This window comes from Lissotriton vulgaris, chromosome 4_1, assembly GCF_964263255.1.
Source record: "Lissotriton vulgaris chromosome 4_1, aLisVul1.2, whole genome shotgun sequence".
Lineage (NCBI taxonomy): Eukaryota > Metazoa > Chordata > Amphibia > Caudata > Salamandridae > Lissotriton > Lissotriton vulgaris.
The window spans coordinates 632,040,032-632,064,808 of NC_141691.1; the positions used below are offsets into that span (position 1 = coordinate 632,040,032).

The 24,777-nt window shown below is 43.2% G+C and overlaps 2 protein-coding genes across 3 annotated transcripts in view; one reads left to right on the plus strand and one right to left on the minus strand.

The window, feature by feature from the left end:
* Positions 1-5,370: 5,370 nt before the first annotated feature.
* C4_1H7orf25 (chromosome 4_1 C7orf25 homolog) lies at positions 5,371-20,428 on the minus strand. Of its 2 annotated transcripts, none has more exons than XM_086964871.1 (2): positions 19,663-20,428; positions 5,371-6,814 (listed from the first exon to the last, which is right to left on the minus strand). In XM_086964871.1, the coding sequence occupies exon 2, from the start codon at positions 6,796-6,798 to the stop codon at positions 5,527-5,529; it is 1,272 nt and encodes a 423-aa protein (XP_086820997.1). In that variant the 5' UTR covers positions 6,799-6,814; positions 19,663-20,428; the 3' UTR covers positions 5,371-5,526. The 2 variants fall into 2 exon arrangements, with proteins under 2 accessions (XP_086820997.1, XP_086820996.1); XM_086964870.1 differs by having other exon boundaries at positions 19,655-20,109.
* Positions 20,429-20,796: 368 nt separating this feature from the next.
* The window catches only part of PSMA2 (proteasome 20S subunit alpha 2), a 161,210-nt gene continuing 157,229 nt past the window's right edge, over positions 20,797-24,777 (plus strand). The window contains exon 1 of the mRNA XM_086964872.1: positions 20,797-20,976. Coding sequence (XP_086820998.1) covers positions 20,933-20,976 — 44 coding nt within the window. The 5' untranslated portion in view covers positions 20,797-20,932. The remainder of the gene's footprint in view (positions 20,977-24,777) is intronic.

Consider the following 24,777-nt stretch of genomic DNA (forward strand, 5'->3'; position numbering starts at 1 on the left):
AATATGGATTCATTGGTCCGGCAAGGTATCGAGTGATTATTCAGGGCGCTCCACACATTTCAGATCCACTGAAATTGAAACGTATGCTGGATGGCCCTGAGGACTTGGACATGGAGACGAATAATCCTGAAAGCTTCGCTGACCAGGCTTCAGCCTCAGGTTATAAATGAAGGGTATCCTGCTACACGCATTCTCCAATGGTTTTCAATTCCTAGTTGTTAAGCAGAGCAATTGAATATGTTCAGCTATTATGTCACACGAATTTGGTACTTTGGAAATAAGGATTATGGCCAAAGTTTAAGACTTTCTGATTCGGAGTTTGTATTTCCATATATGTATCCGTATTATACACATTCTATACATTTATATAAATTTTTCAGGATACTTTGAGGGCCCAGGTTTAAGGTGCTGACTGTGGTATCCATGTTTAAACATTTGTATTCTTCTACCTTGAGCTATTTCGTTTAATACGTGTAATGCGTTTTCGCATACCTCACTACTTAGTTTTATAACTTTACCAGCTGGTATTAATGTGGGTCCTGACACTCAGTCTAATGAAGGTAATGCCTTGTTTCGTTTATCTCTTATCTTGCAGTCTTTGCATTTCGTCATACGTGCAAGGTTACTTGGTACATGATTTATTATAGTTGTGATAGTCGTGATAGTTGTGATAGTTAGAACAACTCACAAGTTTTGAGTAAATGTTAATAGTCTTGAATGCTCCAAAGAATATGGATATGTTTAGGCACGGGGAGGCTGCACTGCACTCTCTCTCCAATCGCCATGCCTACAAAATACAGGTGGGGTGGGAAGGGTGGAGGGTCGAGGGGATTGGGGGTTCGGGTATGTGTTACTTGTCTTTTATGTTTGATTCTTTTTCTCTTTCTTTTTCTTCTTCTTTTCTTCTTCTTGCTTGCATTTTCACTACTGCACTGACACTTGATGGTGATGTGGGTTATAGCCTCTGTGTTCACTCATATGTCCTCTCGAAGTCTCAGGGAGATGGAAGACCAACATTTTGTAATTGGTCAAGTGTGATGTACGTCTTTCTCCAAATGAAGCATTCTTTAACTGTTCACACATAACGCTGTGAATACTCCGATGGGAGTATGTAATATGGACAAGATGAAGATATTGTCACTCAATGTTAAAGGTCTGAACCAGCCTATCAAAAGACAAAAAATCTTAGATTATGTGCGCAGATTGAAAGGCGATATTGTATTGTTACAAGAGACGAAACTGGAAGCTAAGCTGTTTTACCACTTGAGGAACAAGTTTTACAACGAGGTTGTGGGTGCAGAATCTGTACACAAAAAGAATGGGGTGTTGATTCTTGTCGCGAAGAGATCAAAGGTGGAGGTTTTATCTCATGAGGCTAGCTCAGACGGGAGGTGGGTTACGGCAAAACTAAGCAAAGAAAATACGGAATTTTATGTAACGAACATATATGCTCTTAACACCAGTGACCTCAAGTTTTGGGAGGACTTAAATAAACATATGGAAAATATCCCAGATAGCGCTGTTCACATAGTGGGTGGTGACTTTAATCTTCCAAAAGACGCAACGCTAGATAGGGACTCCCACTGCCCTTTCAAACCAAACAAATCCCATAGAGCCTTCAATAATCTGTGTGAACGCTTTCATTTAGTGGATGCGTGGAGGCTCCAGAATCCCACAGGGAGGGATTATACCTTTTATTCTACACTGCATGATTCATATTCCAGGATTGACTACATCCTCATAACACAGAACGGGGTACCCAGAATAGAATCTACCAACATAGAGCCTCGTGTGATGTCGGATCATTCTTGCATTTCCCTGTCCATTACAAATGCCAAATCATCTCCCCGGCAGACGTCTTGGCGCCTGAATGATGAGATATTAAGCGATGCTCAACACAGATCTACAATACAAGCTGCCATTGTCTCTTACCTGCAAATTAATAAAGAGGGGGACACATCTGATCTTACTAGATGGGATGCTATGAAAAGTACAATACGGGGTGTATGTATCAAGATTAGGTCTGCCATGAATAAAAATTATAACGCGAAATTAGAATCCCTTGAAAGTGAAATTGGAGATCTTGAAAGTAAACATCTAAGGTTAAGAGACAATATGACTCTTTATGCTCTGGCAAATAAGAAATATGAACACAATAAGTTAATAAGTGAAAGGGCGGGAGTTTGGCTAGACAAAGGGAAGAGGTTTAAGATTTGTGAATCCAATAAAGCAGGAAAGAGTCTAGCTTCATATTTGAAATTTAAAGTACAAAAAAACTGTATTAACATCCTTAAGGACGCCTCAGGGAACTCACATTCTGATCCAGATAAGATAGCTGAGGTATTTAGGGTGTTCTATGAGGACCTGTACGCAAAAAGTACAAAGGTGGAGGAAGATAAAATTAAGAATTATTTGGACGAGTGTGACCTTCCAAGGTTGACCGCTGAAGACCAGGTTAGTCTAAATGGCCCAATTAGTGCTGAAGAAGTAGAAAGTGCGATTAAAAAACTGAAATCAGGGAAGGCACCAGGCCCAGATGGCTTTACAGCAAAATTCTATAAAACATTCCCAACTATGTTAACTGGGCCGTTGCTAAACCTATTCCAAGAAATAAATAGCTCTGGTGAAGTAAAAGGCACTCTGGCGGAGGCAACAATTGCAGTGCTCCCGAAGGAAGGGAAAGATCCATCGCTCCCAAAAAACTACAGGCCAATTTCACTAATTAATATTGACTGTAAGATTCTAGCAATGATACTCTCCGCACGTCTTCAAAAGGTGCTCCCACAACTAGTCCATCCATCTCAAGCGGGCTTCCTAAAGCATAGGTTGTCCAGTGATAACACACGGATTTTGGCGCATGTGCTAGAGAAATCTAAACTTCTAGACACCCCTACAGTGGCAATAACGTTAGATGCCGAAAAAGCCTTCGATAAGGTTGATTGGGTCTTTCTCAAAGCAGTCCTCAATAAATTTAATTTGGGGGAAACATTCACACGGCTAGTGATGTCACTTTATTGCTGCCCCTCGGCGCGAGTAAGGGCGGGTGGATCGTTCTCATCCTCCTTTTGCTTAAAGCAAGGTACGAGGCAGGGGTGCCCGTTATCACCCTCGTTATTTTTGTTGGCAATTGAACCGTTCTTATATCATATAAGGGAAGATCCTAAAATTGCAGGTATACCCTTTGGAGACTGCACGGTTAAATTGACAGCATATGCAGATGATGTGCTTGTCTTATCTGAAAGGGCGGATGAGGCAGTGTCTGCACTCATGTCGGACATTGAAGAATTTGAGGGTTTCGGGCTACAAGCTCAATAAAGACAAGACGGAGGTCAAGCTGCTAAACAATATAGGGGACAAGGGGATCTTGGGGGATTCTGGTCTTACATGGCAGCCCAAATGCTTTAAGTACCTGGGGTTGGACTTCGATAAGGATTTGGTCTCCACTCTAAAAATAAATGAAGAATCGACTTTGAAAAAAATATCTACTCTTCTAGAAAGTTGGTCCCCGAAATTTCTCTCTTGGTGGGGCAGGGCTGAAACTCTCAAAATGATGTCAACACCCTTAGTTAACTACCTGGCCAGTATGCTCCCTATGACGTTCTCTAATAATTTTGTCTTAAAAATAGACCAGCTGTTTGGTAACTTCCTGTGGCGGGGCAAGAAAGCCAGGATATCTCTAAAGAAACTATAACTGGCAAAAGATAAAGGTGGCCTGGGTCTGCCATCGTTCAGGAACTACCAGACAGCCTTTCTTTGTAAGCAAGGTGCTCAATGGTTAATAAAATCACCAACTTACACTCCTGTGTGGATTAACATTGAGAGATCAATAGTAGGCAAGGCTCCGCTTGAGTCTTAAATCACCATGGATCTGTCACACCTACCTCACTCCAGATACATATAGTTAAAGACCAGAAGGGCCCTACTTAGACTTGACCAAACGCATAAAACCAAATTGACATTCTCTAAATCATCATGCATGTCATTATGGAGAAACCCCTACCTTAAACACACGGGTGTGGAACTCTTCTGGGAGTCATGGTCCGAAAAAGGTATTAACCTGGCCGGAGACTTGTATGACAACAGCGAACCAATCCCGTTCTCAAGCCTACAGACGAAGTTTGACCTAGCCCCGATAGACTTCTATCATTTTCTAAAAGTCAAGGCGACATTAACCAGCCGTAACTTCACACCCTACACTCTGTGGCTGATAACACATCTCCCACGCATTATGCACTCAGGTCACTTCGTTTCCAAGGTGTATAAATTCTTGTTACCGCTGCCCAGCAAATCTCACAAAGCAGTGGAAGCGAAATGGGAAGCGGAACCTAACTCCACAGGGATAGAGTGGGATTGGGAATTGATTCATAAATCAGCACTTGCCCACAAAGTATCACCCATCCTATTCCAGACGAAGTATATGCTCATAAATAGGTCGTTCTGGACTCCGGAAAAGCTATTTAAATGTAAATTACGTGACTCCCCGGAGTGCTGGAATTGCCAATCAGGGACTGGTGATCTTCCTCACATGTTACTCAACTGTCCCCTGCTGAGAGAATATTGGGAAAAAATATTTGTATGCATTCATCACGTGTTTAAGATAAAGCCAATGAAGTAATTTGTATATGTCATTTTAGGGGGGTTGGAACCGCGATTGGCAAATGAGCATGATCGCCAGCTTTTGGATTTAATGTTGACATTGGCATGTAAGGTTGTTTTATGCAAGTGGAAATGTTTTAAGGAAGTAAATTTTAAAATTTGGCAGGAATGGCTGTCTTTCCTGAGAGGTGCCACGAATCAGGCATTACAGTCCTCTACGTGGTGTCCATCCAATAAGAAATTATGGAAGTCGCTAGACGATTCATCCCTCCATTTTGAGCCGCCTTGAAGCAATACGACCATGTAATAGTATCATGGTTATATGGGTGTGATCCTAGTTAATATGTCAGAGCTATTCCCATTCATCCGCACGTCAAGTGTTTAACAAATTGATCAATAACCACGTGACAAGCAAGAGTGATTCTTCTCTTTATTTTTTATCATTTGTAGTTTCTGTATTAGTCTGACAACATCTGTAGTAATTCACTTTTGATGGAAGATTTAATGTAATGTCTTTTGCTTTGTTTTCTTACTTCAATAAAAACGATTTGAAATAAAAAAAAAAAAGAATTTTATGACACTGCCTAGACTGTGGCTCTGGAAGCAGCTTTTGGTGGCAATCCTGCACTTAATTCTGTCCCCAATGCAAGCGCCTTATAGCTTTTAAGACAGACCTGTGATTTAAATGAAACGAGGTGGTAAAAGCTGGAAAAGAATATTGATTTAATGCTCAAGTGTAAAAATAAATAAATTAAGAGAATCACAGCCATTAAGTAGTGTTCAAGTCCTTTAATTAAAACATCTTAGTAATTTTAATTTGACAAGACAGCGCACATTTTTTTTCCAATATCAATTTTAAGGTGATTACAATAAGGTTTTACACAAAATTGAACTTAGCCATTAACCTGAGTGTCAGCAAGGTTATAGGAATCAAAAACCATTGCTACTTGAACAGATCTTTGGTAAAGGTGTGGCGGTTGGCTCCTTGCTCTCGGTCAGGGCCCTCGGCTGGTGAATAAATACACTAAACTTGACTCCTTGGTTAGCAGCTGCCCTGACAAAACCACTGTTAGCAGTCATTGTAATGGCTTTTAAGTGATCTCCAGTGCCAAAAATCATTATGGAGCGACTATTTATTTTTGAACTTTCTACCAGTCTCAAGGCACGTTCGGATGGCTGGTCTGGTACCACGTGAACTTTATCCATAAATACTGAAGCTCGCTGTCTCTCACCTCGTCCACCTAATGTTTCCAAAATGCACTGAAAATCCTTCACAGCGGATTCACAAGCAAAGAGCTCCTTACCCTTCATGAATTCTTCCAACTGAGGTAGGACCTTTTCTTGTCTTTCCTGAGCTGCCTGCTCCGTCAATACTTTCTGCTTAAAGATCAGAGAGCAGCCTCCGTGGCTGAGGGCTGACACATAGGCAATTAATGATGTAATATCCAAATTAACCCGATTACACACATCTACCTTTATTTCTGTAGGAAATGCAACACTGGCCACAACAGTCTCTCGGTCTACTCTGCTAACCTGCAACAGCTCTGTACTCTCCTCCTCATCTGACTCACTACTGCTTACGTAACATTCTTCTTTAGAGTGCTCCAATGTGGAGTTAACAGCAACTATGTCCCCTCGAACCGATATGCCCATATCGTTCAACTTTTCTGCCATAGGGCTGGAAACACCATTGTAAAAAGCAAATATAATGTGGGGGTTGCTATACTGAACAGGCTGCTGGTGACTAGCTCGCAAGTAATCCTCAGCCTGCTTAATAATGCTTTTGTCTCCATACTGGCCTCTTCCAAGCCAAATATTATGCAGAGCTTCTGCCTTTCGTCCAATGGCTTTTACCCAGGTGTGGCCACCATTTGCAACAACATCAACAACGAGTGTTTGTTTTTCTCCACATTGATCTTCATAACTGAAAACATGGAGAATATTAACCACTTCTTCAAGGCTCTCCGCCGACTCAACAATGGCTCTGAGGTGTGTAAGATTTGTGCTCTGGAGGTGTGATTCCTTGATGACCACTTTACCAGTCTCCACTTTCTGCAAGAATTTTAATTCTGCCTTCAGTTTGCTGCATAATTTTGCTCCACCTTCCACGCCACCAATTCGAGATTTGGAGATGGTTTCGGCTCTTTTCATCAGATCCTTGGCCACCGCAATTCGGTCACACAGCATGGAATGTACAGACATTTCTGTGGCATTATTCCTAAAAGAAAAAAGAAAAAAAAAAATCGAAGTGCATAATTATCATTTAATCAAAATACAGTTTTAAATAAAAAAAAACACTTAAATCTCAGAATGTATGTAAGTGGCCTAGTTTAGTTAGCAATTCAAGTGTCCAAATGAGCAAAGCAGTCCACAAAGCGTAATTAGAGTGCATCTCACTGACTAAATCTATTCAGTAAAATTGTTTAAGATCTTCAAATACATCACAGACAGTGAATATTAAAGTACAAGCAACAGTCAGTAGGGACTGGGCTTTCAAGCTTTCATAAGCCCCCAAAGTGTCTACGGACTCTAGACTCAAATTACTTCCATTTAGTATCCTCCAAAGGCCGTCCCGGATGCCTACAGCAGGCTCCAAAAATAAAAAACGACTTGCTTTCCTCAGTGTCCCAGATGCAGGGTGGACAGTGATCTCCTACAAAGGTTGTGCATGGCTCCTTGATGGAGCACAGACCAGGTCTGTGACCCACAGAGGAGATGGATGTGGATTGAATTTTTCTTAATGCTAATTAAAAATCCAAATGGCACCTGGATCCTAGCTAAGGCAGAGAATTGTGGAGAAAGCACAGCAAACAGTCAGAAGGTTGGTATCTGTAAGTTTTTGCACATAAGACAGAGCCTTAAAACGAATGAACCATTACTTTAAACAAACTCTTCAAGCAGTAGACCAGCATTGCGTTTTTTGTAGTGTGTTCAATAGCCCACAATACCATGGGCCAACAATCAAGGTACGGTTTACAAAGTTGTCACTGTGTACCAAACATGCATCCATCAATTGCAAAATTATATAGGACTAGAAATTCTGGATTAGTTAAAGTTACTAATGTAAAGTTTTCTAATGTACATCTGAACCTGGGCTTATGGCTAGAGAACATCTGTAAAACCTAAAATGCAGGATGTTTCAGCAGACATTTTTACAGAAAGTGCATTGTTTAGACACCGATAAATAGTACATATCTAACAATAGAGCAATCCCAAAATGTTCTAGATTAAAACAGGAGCCCACAAGCAAAAAGAATGAGTTCATGGAAACCGCAAGAAATAAGCTTTGAATAAAGGTGCCGACCCAAAGATGCCGATTTCAACAAAGGAATTCCCCTTCTCCACCCCCACCCCCCTCCCCAACCCCGTACAATTTTGCAGACTAATGTTTACTTCAACAGAGTTCCCAAAATGTGCTGAATCGGAGACCGCAATAAAGCAATGTCTTCTTGAGGTGAGGTACCTACCAACACATCAAATATAGACTCAAGTAAAACGGGAAACTGAAATCTAGATTAAATTATTCTGCTAAAGGATGTATTTGAAAAACAAATACTGTACAGAATAATTGCCATGAAACCTTTCAGCACATGAAACATTACAGAGGTGCAAAAATCAAAAATATTCTAAACTAAAACCCAAGTGAGCATCAAAATCAGGAGAGCAACGGACAGCAATCCTAGTAGCACAGAAAAAAAACTCACCCCAAAAATTCAGGGTTTAACATTTTTTGTATATGAAATGATCAAAAATTAAAACAGTCATTAAACAGCACATTGCCTTAGCACCTAAGAACTATCCCAATGCATGAATATTTGTTCTGCTCACTCTATGCTAATGCCTTCCAGAGATGCTGGAACAAACGAGATACATACTTAACAGCAAGTCATTATGAATACAAAGGGTACAGTAAGTTAAAAAGAAGGTCCTTGAAGTAAAGGTACAGTATGTGACGGTATCATGGCAGATTAACTGAATACAGCATAAATAATGGCAATGCAAATAACGAATATAAATTCTGCACGACTTTGTGTGGAAGAAATAACAGACAGTGAGATGTGCAGGGGGAAGACATCCATTTTGAAAAAGATAGCTCCCAGGACCAGATTGAGGCCTAGTTAATAAGGGGCAGGAAAACACTTCTACACATCATAGGGTGTGTACAATTAGAATAGAGTGCAAATGCACTTTCTGCAACTAAATAATGCACAAAAACGTAAATTAACAAAAACTCTAAATGTACTTTAAAACAAAAGACAGGTTGCCTAAACCGACATTTTACTTTAGCTGCTTGTCAAACTTCCCAAATGCAATATACCAAGTTTATTGCCAGTTAGTATCCCAAATCAACAGAAAATCCACAGGTTTCTAGAACCCTCTTGCTCTGAAGACCAGAGTAACAAAGCTGGTGGTTACGAGGATCAGCAGGAACGTGATGGAGACAATTACAATTTTGGAGGGGGTGGGGGTTGCTTAAATCAGTTATAGGCCAGGCTCAGTGCGGCTAACAGCCAGACAATAAGCCTGCGGAAGATCTGGCACACAGTGAAATAAAGCTTAGGGTTTCCCGAAGTTAAAAATACATGGCTGTTGTATGTATCCATAGAGCTCTGGGGTGATACCAGTTACCAAAAGACAGGTAGACTAAACCGATGTTATGCTTTTAGTAGCTTTCTACTACCCGTTTGGGCTGCGGATGTGCATGTTTTTTAGGTAAACTGCAGGGAGCTGGCAAGGACGAAATTATCCTAGCCTTGAAGATTACACCTGCCGCATTGCCCAGGGAATACCATGCAAAATTGTTCAAAGAGATGCACCTGTGCTGAGTCCAGGATCGACCACTGACGTTGGGGCAGGGCGCTCCGCTGAATCTGACCTTTGTTGCCTGCAAACTCAGGAGAGTTAAAACCTTGCCCAGTCACCGCTGCCCCTGCCCTGTAGTCCCCCTGCCGCCGCTATCACAACCAAGCGGCCGCCGAGTGGGGGACTACCTTTCCCAGCAGGCAGAGCGGCAGAGACGTCAGGCACGCGCCAGGAGGCGCCTTCAAACACGAACATCACCCGCTTCGCGGGAGCGCCCGGGGCTAAGCCCGGGCAAAGGGAGGGCCCTCTGTGGCCCTCAGCGGCCGAAGTAGGCTGGGCTGGGCCCACTTATTAATATTTATTTTTAATTATATCTATTTTGTATCCATTCAAGCCCTTATAAACTTCGACATTTGCCTCAACATTTGCAATTTGATTGATACGCTTATTTTGACTCGCCTTTTTTAAACGTTGAGTACTATTAAAAGCGTCTTTTGGCATTGTGTATTGTACTACCAGTGTTCAAAGCATAGTTTGAAACAGGACTGCAAAAAAGCTTCGATCTGGGAGATTGTTGGGATGAAGATCCTGTGCAAAGACAAGATCCAACCCCCTGCGAAACTAGGATGAATCAACTCCCCAATTGAAGGGCCAAAGCCAGATATTTCTGTTGTGGGAGATGTAGGAAGGTGGATACCCGACTATGGTTACCCCCAACTTTTTGCCTGGTGTTTTGCTGTTTTTTCGACTTAGTTGACCTGGGACCCTGCTATTCAGGGCCCCAGGCATACTGCTCTCTCTCTAAAATGGATTCCATGTAACTAGGTACATATCCAATTGGTACTGGGCCACCTTATCAGACCCTGTAACTCAGGGCACAGGTGTACCCAGGGCCTACCAGGGGCTGCAGCATGTATTATGCCACCCCTGGCTGGCCATCTAAATCTGACACAACTGGCTGCACGACACCTGGGGCAAGGTGGTGTAATCACCCCTTGCTTTAGATATAGTATACCTATATCTAGCCCTAAAATGGACACACAGATTCCTATCAGTCACTCCTATGGCAGGCCTTGACAATCCTGAAGGCAGAGTGCTTGGAATCGTGTGAGATGGTGCTCTGGCATGAGCTGAGCCCGTTTGCAGCAGTCGGAACCAAGTCCTAATAGCTGTTCCATGATAACGCATACCATATACTCTTAAGTGCATTATAATCCTCGCGGTTATATGCTAACTCTGGTATCGCTTTACCAAAACATGTCGAGTAAGGGGTCATACGAATTGGAATACTAACCCCTCGCCAATTCTGGCGACGGGGTTAGCATTCCACCCTTCTAGAGGGACACAACATGTATGTAACTGTGAACCCCGGTTAAAGTTAACTCAAGCCTCAGCATCACAAAATGGATGCTGCCACCACAGACACAAGTCTGACCCCCTGCAGCTGGGAGTCCTTCCAGCGAGGGGAGCTTGGACAAAGGGTTTCCTGTCAGGGGCGGTGCTAGCACCATCCCAGACAGGGTTTTGTGTATCCTGGGTAGGCAGGGCTTTAGAGGAAGGTGACTGCAAGTGGCACCCCGGTGCTCACCATGCATCTGCCGGCTAGAACCAGTTCCAGGGGCACACCAGCCCCTGAGCTGGGGAAAGTCCGGCATGGGAGAGGGGTGTAACCACCCCCCTTCCTGGTCCCACCCATGGGCAGGACCTAGTCGCGTGCCAGCCCCTTTTCCTAGTATAAAGATAGGAGCGGGCCCCCTTCCAAATTAGATCATCTTTGAATCCTGAAACTACTTTCTACGAAAGGAACTCTCGACTTCTTCTCAAGATTTCTCCCTTGTGGCCAAGGAGTAGTCACCCTGCATCTGCAGGCACCATCCAAGCATCGCGGTCTGCTGTAAGTCTCTCCTCCGGATCAAGACTGCCCAGCTCTACGAGAACCGGCTTCCCTGGCACCTCTGACCTCTACCCACATCGTCAGCTCAGCTGAGACGAGACCTCGAGGGACCGGCCATCTTCAAGATTGCACGACGCTTGCCCAGCACGACCGCCGAGGGATCCTCGAGTGAGTGCTTTGGGGTCCGAGAAGCCCCAACCCTGAGCAGCTCCAGCACCGAAGTTCAGCCCTCCAGCATCCACCAGATCTGCGTGGGGCCCTTCTGCTTTTTGCTGCTCACCGCGTTGTCTGGCTACTAGCCCGCTGGCTTGTGGCCTTCCCGACGACGACATCAACACTGCTGGTTTGGTTGCTCCAGACTGGCCCTTGCTCCCCTCCAAAAGAGGAGCACCCCGGACCCTCCTGGTCCACTCCAGACGCCATTTTGAGTCCACCGCATGGGCTTGAATTTGCCAAGACTTGTTGCCCCAATCCTGGGTCCAGCGACGTCGACAGCAGCAACCATCGTGGGACAGCTCGCACCTCCATCCTGGTCGCCGACAACGCCTCCTGGTCCGTGAGACTGCAGAGCCCAGCGTCGCCCACTCACCTGGTCGAGGTGACTCCATCCGGTGCCATCCTGGTGCCCATCTAATCACTGGCTAGTGATTCAGAACTTGGTCCCATCTGCTTACAGGTGTCTTCCATCTTCGATCCAGGCTTGGATCCATCCGAATCTCTTCACTGGTCGCCTGCCAGCAACTTCTCCTTTCAGGCTCCATAGACTGCAACGAGGATTCCCGACGTCTTTCCAGACCTATGCAGCCGCAGTCCCTGGGCTAGGTAACTTCGGCATTTCGGTGCCCCAGCATAGCCTCACTATCCAAGGGTCCAGATCCTTTTTCGTTTTCAGCCTAACTTGTCGGATTCGTCCGATAACACTAACTTTGTAAATTCTAGCATCCATAGACTTTGTCCCGCATCCCGCGTGAGAGTGCACACTCTGCACCCGAGTCCCCTAGGCCTCCTGCTAGTAATCTGAAGGTTCAGTAGTCAAGTCCTAGCGATTACAAAGCCTATTAGTACAGAACTTGCCTGCTAGCAATTTCGCATTCCACTTTTGTAGTATATGGTTTTTCGTGAACCTCGGGCATTTGTGTAAATTGTGCAACTTAAAGTATTTTCGTAAAAGTTTTGTTGTGTGCTTAGTACCCTGTCCTCATAAAGAGTACAGGGCTGTTGTGATCTAAATAAATACCTGTTTATTTTCATAACACTTGTGTGGTGTCCTTTCACTTGGTGTTCAAGGGGTATATGTGATGGTATAACAGCTGGCTTAACACGCCCTCTAGAGTTTAGCCCGAAGACTGCTCGTATCCATGCTACTAGGATAGCTGGTCTATAAGGTTGACTTACAAACAATCAATAAGGGTTGTTTGGACTGATACAAAGTGCTCACTAGAATAGTGAACATTATATATCAGGCCAACTTCTCACAGGAGAAAACGGTGGACAAGGTACCCCCAGAAATGACTGCTTTTAATAAAGGCGCCTGTTCAACTCCCTTGAATAGCTCAGTACCTGATCAGGTGAAGAAGGGGACGGAATTGGGAAATCTAAATTTAAGCTTACATTCAACTTTGGGTGTTTTATCATCTCCTCCAATTCTTTCTGAGAATGATAAGTGTTCAGCCCCTAACCTGGATAATTTACATCAAACTAAGGATTTATTAATATCTGAAAACTCTACTCCCAATGACATTCCAAGTCACGAGAGGTCATTAATGGGGACTCTCAGCCTTTGGATATTGACTTAGAGTTGTGTGGTCGCTACCTGGCAGATGAGTCAAGGAAATTACTAGAGGTTATAAAGACCCCAACTGGCGCTACCCCCTCTGGTTTAAATCTTTACAGTAGCACTCCATCCCTCAAATCCCAAGATTTATCTTTCCAGACTAATATGTCAAAGAGTCCGATGCTCAATATAACGGGGATTGAGGCCATTAATGCTCCTAGTACAAATTCATCTGAGAAACCTATATCAGAATCCCTGATTTCCTTGGAACATTTATTATCTTCAATTCTAACGTTATTGAGTACATTTGTGGGTAGTACAGATTGTGTATTAGAATCTGTCACTCAAATCCTAAAGGTTTTATTATTAAAAACTCCAGAGTAGGCCTGCTGCACATTATGGAAGGGGTTGGGGGTAACGTGTATAAGCGCCACCTGTTGCTCCTGGGCCTGGTCGTGGCCAAGCGTGACCTGGCTCGGGCTTGGAAATCTGTAAGGGCTCCCCCCCTGTCTGCATGGAGGGCTGGGCTGGACTACTTCATGGGCCTTGAGAAACCAGTCTTTGAGGCGCGGGGTTGCCCGCGCAAACATTTCAAGATTTGGAAGCGGTGGGCCGACTACCGCGGCCTGTCCTTGGAACCCCCAGCGGAACAAGAGGAGGACATTTGATCGCAGTGACATTCCTGGCCCGAATGGCAAAGCCCTGGTTGCATCATACCTGATTCTTATATGTATACCGTCTTTATGTTGCCTCTGTACATGTGTGGTGGGGGGGGGGGTTGGGTAAGGGGGGGGGGGGTAGGTGGGGTTGGGGTGGGCAGTTAGGGCGTCCTTAAAGCTGAGCTTCATCATTTGATTCATGGATTGCCGAGTATATCACTGTTGCATTAATACTGTTGTGGGGATCTTGGTATGTGAAGGTACCACATTCTTGATACTCTTCTGCTCAATAAAATTGGTTATGAAAAAAAAAAAACTCCAGAAAAGAAATCCTGCTTGGATCCTTGTACTATTCCACTCCCTGAAAAAACACCAGCTAATGCATCTTGTTTGTCTTCCGAGAATATTCCTGTTGCTTCAGCTATGAAGGAATTATGCCCAGTTTTTAAAACGTCTGCTTATAACTGTATAAAAGATTTAGAACCAGGCATTGTTATAGATGAGAAAAGCGTTGTATTGTCAGACACCAATGCAGAAAAGGCACTTTTTCCCATTTTTGATCCAGAATTTAAGGGGATGGAGGTTGAGGGGAAAGTGGGAAAACAAAAAAAGAGTAAAGGAAAAAAGAGGAAGCCTCTCCGTAGATTTAAAAAGAGGAGGCAGAGACAAATAATGTTTGAGGATTCCCAAGTTTGCCAAAACTCTCCCCCTGCTAAGGTTGAGATCGACAATGGGTTCTTGAGGCATGATTCAAATATTTTATTATTCAATACTGTGGTTCCTCCTGTTAAAATCAATGAAATTACTACTAATTGTTCTAATACAATTTCTGGAGATTTGGACGTAGAAGATGAAAGGGTCATGGTCCACTCTCCTGTAGTGGAAATAAGAACATTTGTTCCCGTGGTATCAACCGTTGATAACCCCACTGCCCCTTCTTTCCATACATTGGCAGAAGGGGTAGTTCCTGTTCAAAACTCTTCTAATAATACGGTGGAAATCCATACAGATTCATTGATTTTAGATTTTCTCCCACTATTTGATCTTGACTTGGTATTGAATAGATCTTTATTGCTGAAATGCTTTAAGGATATACAGTGTCTGAAACTGCTTCAATCAAATGATATTGACTTAGTAACGATATTAGGAACTGGGGCCATGTCATTTATTAGGGTAAGGTTCCATTCCAAGTAGATAGTGAATCTTATACTAAATCAAGCAGAAATCTTTCAGAGTCAGGGGATTGACGTGGTGCCCTTTCTAGCTACAAGTGTTAATAACCACCATGAGAACGGCTATCAACGGGTCCTGGGTCAAGCCGGTTCTTCTCAGCCATTCGAAGATTTAAAGATTTGTATCTTAAAAACGAAAAGGCTAGTAACACATGTTATCCCCGTACCAATGATAATAAATAGGGGTATAACTGAGAATGAACAGCAATGGAACTGTTACCCGGTGCCCTGTCGACCAAGGTGACAGACAACCCAAAATTGTTTTCGCACCTTTAGCAGCTTTTTCACTGTTCTTTCCTGGAATGCCGCTGCCATTAACAACAACCCTGAAAAACTACAGTACCTTATCTCTTTGAATGCCAGTGTAATTTGCATTCAGGAAACATGGTGCGTTAACAAATTAGATGTAGGGAGAGACTACTTTGTGTTGGAGGTGGCAGCCACCCCTTCAAATAGAGGACATGCAAAGGGGGGAATTGCGTGCCTACTGACCAATAGAATAAAGTGGAATCTCTCCCACTATGTAGATCCCAGTAATCTTTTTCAGGCTGTGACTCTTTTTAATTTAGATAGTAGGGGAGAAAAGCATCCCTTCGTGATAATAAACGCCTATATACCGCCAGACGATTATTTTAATATTTTACTAAAACAAGTTTTTGTTTTTATTAGACAAATCAAGGAGACAGTTCCTTCTCCTAACTTTCTGTTAGTAGGAGATTTAAATTGCAAAGTTTCCAACTTTAGCCTAGAGCTTTTTAGAAACAAAGCAAAAGAGGAGGCTCTGCAGATTCCCCAAGCCCTTTTTCCAGGAAATATAAAAACAAATAAACGGGGTAAACTACTGTTAGAAGAATTGTACATTACGGAGGGGCTCATAGCCAACGGTAGGCTTCCGTCTGATGTCCCCGCTAATTATACACATAATTCCTCTCAAAGTAAATCAATTTTGGACTATGTAATTGTTGACCACTGTATTTTCTCTCTTTTAAAGGATTTGGTTGTTATAGAATCAACCTTCAGCGATCATAATGTTATTATATTAACACTGTCCGTGGATCCTCCTAACTCCGATCCTTGGTCGCTTAATGGTGACGTGGTCTCCTTAAAAAAAAAAAAAAAAAACAGGCAGATGCTTCTGGGATTTTAAAGCCATGAAGGGTTTGGAGCCAATCCTTGAAAAAACTTTAAACAACCTAGTTAATTGGCAGGGGTTGGAACTACCCTCTTTTGAGGCTTTTATGAAGGAGATTATCTCTACAGTAAATAAATCTAATTCAATCATAAGAAAGATCTCCTTCCCTAAAGCAGTTATTACCCTCAACAAGGAAATAAATAAGTTGGTGAGGGAGCAATATATATGTAGATCAGCAGAGAGACTTCAGAAAATATCTCTCCTCAAAAGAAGGAGAAGCAGGGTAAAGAAAAAAAATTAAAAAAGAAAAAAGGAGGACTCCCTATGGATCGGCTTGCGGGAGGCTGCTGTCCAAGGAAAATCTACACAGTTTTGGACTCTCATTGGGGAGGGTTACGGTACAAGAGTGCGTCCCCTCCCAATTCCTATCTCGGAACAATCCTGGGTAGATTACATTTCAAATTTATATGCCAGGAATGACCTGCGAGTGGAACTTAGGAGAATTGGTGAAGACATCAATTCCACAATTGAGTCCCCTTCTGAATTATCCATAGAACTGGCCATTAAGGATATGCGACCATCAGGAGCTATGGGTCCGGACAAACTCCCGATATCAGTCCTGAAACAAGATCCAGTATCTTGGAGTAAAATTCTATTCCCTTTATTCAGGATCTGCTTCATTAAAAAAATTATACCATCCTCTTGGAAGGGGAGCATCTTGGTGCCCATGTTTAAAAAGGGCGATAGAAATCTTCCCAATAATTATCGACTAATAGCCCTCCTAGATGCTATCGGGAAGGTTTTTTCTAAATGCTTATTGTCCTTAATTAATGAGTGGGTGGTTCTAAATCAAATTTTGCCACTAGAACAAACAGGCTTTCGCAAGGGGAATGGAACCCTGGATAATCTCTCCGCCCTTCAGATTATTACTGATAAATACATAAGGGTACGTGGCGGAAGAGTGTATGTGGCTTTCATAGACTTCTCCACAGTATTTGATAAGGTTGATCGCCCTCTGCTGTGGAGAAAGCCATCTGTTTTGGGTATGCCCCCTCAATTGTTAGATATGATCCAGGCGCTACATACAGACACATGGTGTCAAGTTCTCCAAGGAGGAGATAGAGGATTGTCTAAGATCATTCCTTCAATTAATGGCCTTAAGCAGGGTTGCCTTCTTGCTCCACTGCTTTTCTCTCTGTATATTGCAAATCTACCCGCCTCACTCTCCTCTTGTGACGGTATGGCTCCAGTCTTGGGTGGAAAACACATTTCATGTCTGCTATATGCGGATGATATTTTAATAATGGATCTTATGCCTAAAGGTCTTGCCAAACGCCTCCTGCTTTACATTTGTATGCAGAAACCCACTATCTAAAAATCAATGCAGCAAAGAGTAAAATAATGTGTATTTCAGGCCGGAAAAAACATAAGTTTGAGAACTTTGTCTGGTCTGTGGGAGGCGACAAACTTGAGGTAGTAAAGAGTTATGTGTTCTTAGGAAAATTAATTTCAGACTCTTTAAGTGATAAACCCCATGTCGACAATGCCCAGAAGGCCCTATCCCAAGGGAGAAGCTTAAGTGCACTGTATTCGGCAATGGGAAGAAGGCATTTTTCTTATTTATTGGAGATCTTCAGGGCAAAAATTCCTTCTACCCTCCTATATGGATTGGAATTGGTCGACCTAAGGCATTGGGATTTTTTAAATGTGGTTGAAGGGAAATTATTAAGAAGCGTAACCTCCATTAATTCCGCTTGCTCAGTGGACGCTTGCAGACTTGAGTTCGGCTTGCGCAGCAGTTGGGTGCAGGGCCTGGCAGCGGTAATACGTTGGGTTGCAAGCTTAGCCAGAGGAGAAGCGGGGACTATGAGAATTATTGGGAAGTTTCAGAGAATATTCCTTAATCGTTAAAAATTTTAGAAAGGCTGTATCGCTTCTGCAGTTGGAGAAGAGTATCCTCTTTTCCTTATCCGCATCCCAGCTAAAGTCTGTCTTAAAAGAGGCCTCCTGGGACCTTAGCTACAGATTGGACTACGCCTCGATTTTTGCTAAGAAAGGTGTTAATCCCCTAACAGTCTCATTTGCAAGAAAATGTGTGCAACCCTAGGTCACTTGGAATTTGCCCTATAGCGTTCGGAGATTCTGGTTGCTCTTGAGGCAGGACTTGCTACCTCTAAATAACCTCTTGTTTAAATGGTATGGAGTCCCTGCAATTTGCGACCTTTGTCACTTGTCTACCCAAGACCGAATGCATGTACTTTTTATATGTCTAGTACTGCGTCCTTTTCGCCGTAAATGGTTAAGGCAAATATGTTTGCAAATGGGTATTTTAAATGCTAATTCTATTATGTTTGCCCTATATAACCCTCCAAATGAGAGATTCTGTTTTAACATTTTTAAATGCTTTTTAGCTATTTATTGAAGGCTTGCTTATGAAGTATGTATCTATGAATTGTCTTGTATTGCGGTAACTGTTGTAAATTGTCTTTTTGGTAATGAATGGAGCTTTGTATTGTGTGTTTCTTTTATGTGGACCTCCACGGAGTTCCAAAACATAATAAAGATTGAATTGAATAGTAGCTTTCTAAATTTCCAAAATGCACTGCACCCACTTTACTGCCTGCATGCACCTCGAGCCCATAGAACACCTGTACATTGCTCATATCCCTACACATATATGACTCAGAAGAAAAAAGTTGTGGCATCAAGTGTTAGCAGGAATATGTTTCGTGTCGGAGGGAATTACCATATTCAGGTAAAAACAATTGCTAAAAATTTGACAAGCCTCATTCTTTGTGGGCTACCAGCAAGTGAGTCAGGGCAAGGAAGATCTAATTTGCACTAATGCATGCTTTACATCATACACATTTAAAACAGCTTATAGTTCTTATATTTTCCACATAGTCCCGAATTTGTCATCAAATTAAGAGCGAACAAAGCAGTTATTCTGGCACAATTTTTTGTGTTCCATGATTTATGTTTGTTCATTGGAGAAACAGACCAGATAGTGAGAAAATGTGTTTTAAAAAAAAATATATCTTTCGATATGTCAATCTCGGGCTGCAATGAAATATTGATAAAGGATTTCAACTAACATATAGACTTAAACATGGTTGAAAAAAAAGCACCAGCAGTGATGCATTAACACCCCAGCAGTGAAAGGTTTGAAAACATAACTTTTAATGTCCTCTGTTGACTCACTTACATATCAATTCTTACTCAATTTGTGCTTTAACTCTTAGAACAAAGCCAGACCACCGGCTTTGTACTATGCCACCTTGCCCATCTTTATTAAAGAGAACAATTCCTACCGTGGGCCATTGTTGAAAGGGGTACGCCAAGATCTACCGCGGATTGCTACACACCATAGTTAAGTAAGGTAAAAGCTTTACACACTAAACTATTTTGAAAGCACTGCAACTACGTTACATTGCAAACGATGGGCCTAATTTCTCAAATGCCATTTCACAGATCTGTGCGCCTTTCCTAGCGAGGGGCAAATGACAGTGAAAATATCAATCTAAAGGAACAAAAATAACGAGCACAAAACTCATTTCTACTTACTCACTGACCAGACAGCGTCACTGCGTTTTCTTCTGTCTTATTCCGGCTGCCCCGCGAAATCCGTGCGGGACACTTTTACCCCTACACGGTGGTAAGTCACAACGCTTCCATCAACTGAGTGCGAACAGCTCAGGCAGTCCATTAAAGCACATATGGAATATTGACTACCGGCACCGCCTACTTAGGACGTCATTTCCGGGTCGATGAAACAGCATCTTTCTGCGTGTGGCTCCTTCCGGGGCAAGCTGTTCTCCCTATTCCCAGAGAAGGAAAACTGTACATTTGTTTGCACACGTTAATCTAGGGGTCTCTGAATCCAGTGAAAGTGCCTTCAAATATTGCTTCTGTTTTGAATTACCATCTCTATATACACTGTCAATGGAACCCCCATAGAAAATCCAAATTTGAAAGAAAAATTGTAATTCTTTGTATTATGAGTTACTTACGACTGCTCCACGAGAAGCGTTACATGCTGCATTTTTCAATAACTACAGAAAGTAAGAAATAAATTGTTGCAGGCTCTCGAGTCAGTAAAGCAAACCAGGTTAATTTGTTTCCGCGTTCTTCTTTTAGCTGAACTGGAAATGCCAGCAGTTCAACAGTGAGGCCAAGTTTAAGTTTAAAGATCGATATACAGTTCTTGAGGATTGTTACTCTTTTTTTCACGTAGCCTTCTGGGTGTTGTAGTCCTTTTTATTTCTCAATTTTGTGGCGTTGTAGGCGAAAGGGCTGGTATTAATTTGAGCACCAGCATTTGTTGAAAATCGAGTCAAATGAGTCAGGCTCACGGATTGGTGTTGACGCTTGCGCAGTACTAATAGACTGCGATCTAAATTCAGCCCAAAAGTACATCAGCAGGAGCACATCCTCCTCTATGGATGGAAAATAAGTGGCCATTTTGTATAGTAAACTTAAGTGGTCAAACAATGAGACAAGTGACATTGTAATTGAAATACACTCTATGTTTTAGTATATGATTGATGTACTTCGATTCGAGGAAATATATGCGTGTAGTGGGGTTGGAAACTATATCACAAATGTATGTTATTTTTTAATGAACTGAAGAAGTATAGTATAGTAATTGGAAGATTCTTATAAATATTATTGAAAATTATATAAACGGATATGCTGAGGATTTAGTAATGGACAAGAACGTAAATTCTATTCCAATATGGAGGCTGCTTCTTCGCAAGTTCATACTTCCTTGTTGTCCTCTATCTATTTCCACGCGGTAGCAGCCGGGTTCTCTGGTGTTTCACATTCACTACTGCTGAGAAGATGGCGGCGGAGCGCGGTTACAGCTTCTCTCTGACCACTTTCAGGTAAGCACAGTGAGGCAATAGCCGGTGTCGTTGACATGGGGGAGAGTAAGTGGGCAGCTTACCTGCGCCTGATCTATACAGCTACCGCTGCTGCGCTGAAACATGCACTAACAGTTTGCGGCCTCGTCCGGGATACTGCAGAGTCACGACCCATTCTAACCTTCTTGCCATCACCGAGCCTCGGAGGATAATAGAAACTTTCTAAGCGCCGGGGACGGAGTACCCGTTGATGAGAGCATTGGGGTCACGTCTTTGCTCACAATTGTTGTTCGGCTAGCCAAGAGCAGTGGCACTGTGTCTGTCATCTGGGGTACCAGGTTTCTTGTCTACCTATTCGTTTACACATTTTGGTGTACTTATGTTTTGTCTGTTTCCCACAGCACATTAATGTATTGAATTAGGCTTCAAGTTTAATCATACTTTATTTAAACAATCCAGTTTATCATCGCGAGAACAGTGTACTGAAACTGTAAGTAAAATGAATAAAAAGGCATATAAACTCAATTGGTGGCACAACTCATAAACGGATTTACGCCAGACGTGGAGGAGGGGGTCATATGGTAAATGCAAATAGTTATATAACGAAATACCCGGCTGTATTGACCGCATGCAAAAAGAGACATAGAAGACTTCATGGCTGACACAGACAGTTAATAAATAGATGTAAACTGTATTTAGGATAATACCTAAGGGCACAATAGCATGTGGCATGTCTTTGCAAACAAATGTCTGAGAATGTATCCAGCTGCTGTGACAGTACAAGTGCAACAATCTGCAAAACAGCCACGTTAGATCGTAAATGGAGGTTTTTACGCAAATGTCTGCAGTCTTGTCAAACCAAAAATGCGTGGGGATTTTCTATTGTTTTTCTCGGGGTGGCAGAGCGGGGCCAGTTTGTTAAGTGGTGTGTGCTGTAAGTGATCTGGGGGAGCATTTGCTAATAGAAGGGATGAGCGTGATCTTGGAATGAATGAGGATTTTAAGAGCGCACAGCCACCACAGCAGAGGTATCCTGGCGCTAGCGGAGAGCTCTCTTGTGGGCCAACTATTCCTGCCTCAAGAGCCATATTTTTAAAACTGTCTGGAATTCTGTTTCTGATTCCAGCACTTGCAGGTGGAGTGGGAGGGAGTTCCATAGTTTAGACGACTGCACCGCAAAGGATCTACCGCCCAGTCATGCTTTACGGTATTGTGGGACTTTCAGGGGTCGCAGATTGTTGGATCTCAAGACTCGCTTTTGATGGTACATCTGCAGCCTCTTTTGGAGGTACCTAGGTCCCAAGCTTCTGGTGGTCCTAAATGCAAGGATCCGTGACTTGAATTCTATCCTCCTGATTATAGGGAGCCAATGCAGAGAGATGTGGTCGCTCAAAGGTAACCACCTGATTAGCCTTGCAACAGAGTTTTGAATAATTTGTAGTCTGCGCAAAAAAGTATGCAGTATTGGCTGTTTGCATAGTCCAAGTGAGACGTGACCAATGCATGGACCACTTTCTTCCGGTGTTACTCCAGCAGAAAGCGTATCCAATTCCTTATTGCAGTCATCTTCAAAAAACATTTGGACGAGATATGTTGTATCTGGGAGGAGAAAGAGAGCTCCTTATCCAGCCTGATTTCCAGATTCCTGGCTGACTCTGATGGTGTGTTCATTTCTGACTGCCACCACAGAAGGAGTGGAGGACGGGTCGCTTGGCTAAACAAGCATTGGCATAGCCAATAGGTCTCGCTTTTGGGACCTTATAAGTATTTAGTTATGCAGCACAATATCCTTGGTGCAACAATATCAATTGTTGCATGGCTAAACACTTATAAGGTCCCAAAGGCGAGACCTATTGGCTATACCAATGCTTGTTTCCTTTGTTCTAATTCAGAGAGGAAAACATTTTCCTTATGTAGAAAGCCTGTCCCACGCACATCACCAGATGCTGATTTGATATGTTGCCCCACCCATCCTGCAAAGGGATTTCATTTACACCATCTCTTAGCTGGATAACATTCTAACTATTTCCAGGGCAGGAAAGGGACAGATCAGAGTTGTGAATGCTCACAAATGTACATGTTTGTTTGCATTCACAAATGTGCAAGGCAAACAAGGACTTGCCATGCCTGCATCCCACCCCTTGCTTAAGAGTTAATACAGTGGATTTCTCAACACTTGTGACAGAGAAATCCACCATGGACACCAATGGTTTTTAGGTCTCGCCTGTCGATGCGCATGCGCATCGAGCAAGCGAGACTATGGGGGCTTATCCACTCTTTATCCACTGCAAGGAATCGTGGCGATTCCTTGCAGTGAGGAATCGTGGCGATTCCTTGCAGTGCCCGTGACTTTTAAGCTCAATGCGCATGCGCATTGAGCTTAAAAGCGCGTGCACGTCCGTCTTGTTTTACCCGCTCCGCCCCCTCCCCTTCCCGCCGTGTCACATTTCTCCTCCCCCCTCCCCTCTCTTCCCTCCGTCTTGTTTGTTTATTTTACCCGCTCCGCCCCCTCCCCTTCCCGCCGTGTCGCATTTCTCCTCCCCCCTCCCCTCTCTTCCCTCCGTCTTGTTTGTTTATTTTACCCGCTCCGCCCCCTCCCCTGCCCGCCGTGTCGCATTTTTTTTTAAATCCCCCCTTTTTTTGGTTTGGTGTGGGGAATTGTGGCTTGATCTTGTTTTCGGTTGTGCCAATTACTTAGAATCTCGATATCTGGAGCATGGAACCCCGGGCTAAAATGCACGTTCATTTAGAGGGATACGCGCGCTCACCTACATACCACCTCATTCATGAGCTAATGCGACCCGCAGCCATAGAGCGGGAACGTCAGCTGACTCTGTTGTCGGGGAGCACTGAAGAAGCAGTGGCCATGGTGGCGTGTTTGAAAGCCGCTCTCTGCTAGTGACAGCGGTAGCTTCTCCAGGCGAGTCGTCCATTTTCCGTATTTTTTCATGAGGTGGGTGTGTAATTTGTCACCGAGTCTGTTCTAGTAATCCCCTTAGTGCTCAACAGTATTAGCCTTAAGTACTTATGTAGCTCACAAAATGAGCAAGTAAATGATTTATGGAGAAGGTTCAGAATTTTCGATACACAACTTCTTTGCTCGCACTTTTGCCGGTAAGCAGATTCAGTATTCCCTTAAGCGTGTATTTTCACTGTAGAGATATTGGTCAGGTCTACATTTTCGGCTTTCCCCCATTTCAGAGTTGTTAGTGAGAAGTCAATAGTAACCCAATTGTTTGTAAATGAAGGCATTTTACTCCTGATCCACGCTCGCTCCCTGTTTTGGCCAAGGCTTCTGGCTGTGATCCTATTCCACACCCTCTGGCGTTAGCTCGCTATGATATTCGTGTGGTGAAAACCTCACAAACACTCTGTTTTGTACGTGTTGTAAAATGGAGACCACCGTTCTCCAGATACACAAAGGCTAAGGTGGGCTTTCAATGAGGATAATCAACCGAATTGTGGTCAAATTTGTTTAGTGAAAAGGGTTTTTCACGTCCGATATCATTAGCAGGCTTGCGGAGTCCATGGTCCAGTAAGTGTAAACATAGTGTACCTATTCATGCCTCTCAGTTCAGTGAGTACTCTACGCTCAGACCTCATATGTTGACCACCTCACTCACCCTCAACCCCTCACCCTCACTCACTCACCCCCAACCCCTCACCCTCAACCCCTCACTCACCCTCACTCTCACTCATCCTCACTCAACCACCCTCAACCTCACTCACCCTCAACCCCTCACCCTCACTCACCCTCAACCCCTCACCCTCACTCACCCTCAACCCATCACCCTCACTCACTCACCCTCAACCCCTCACCCT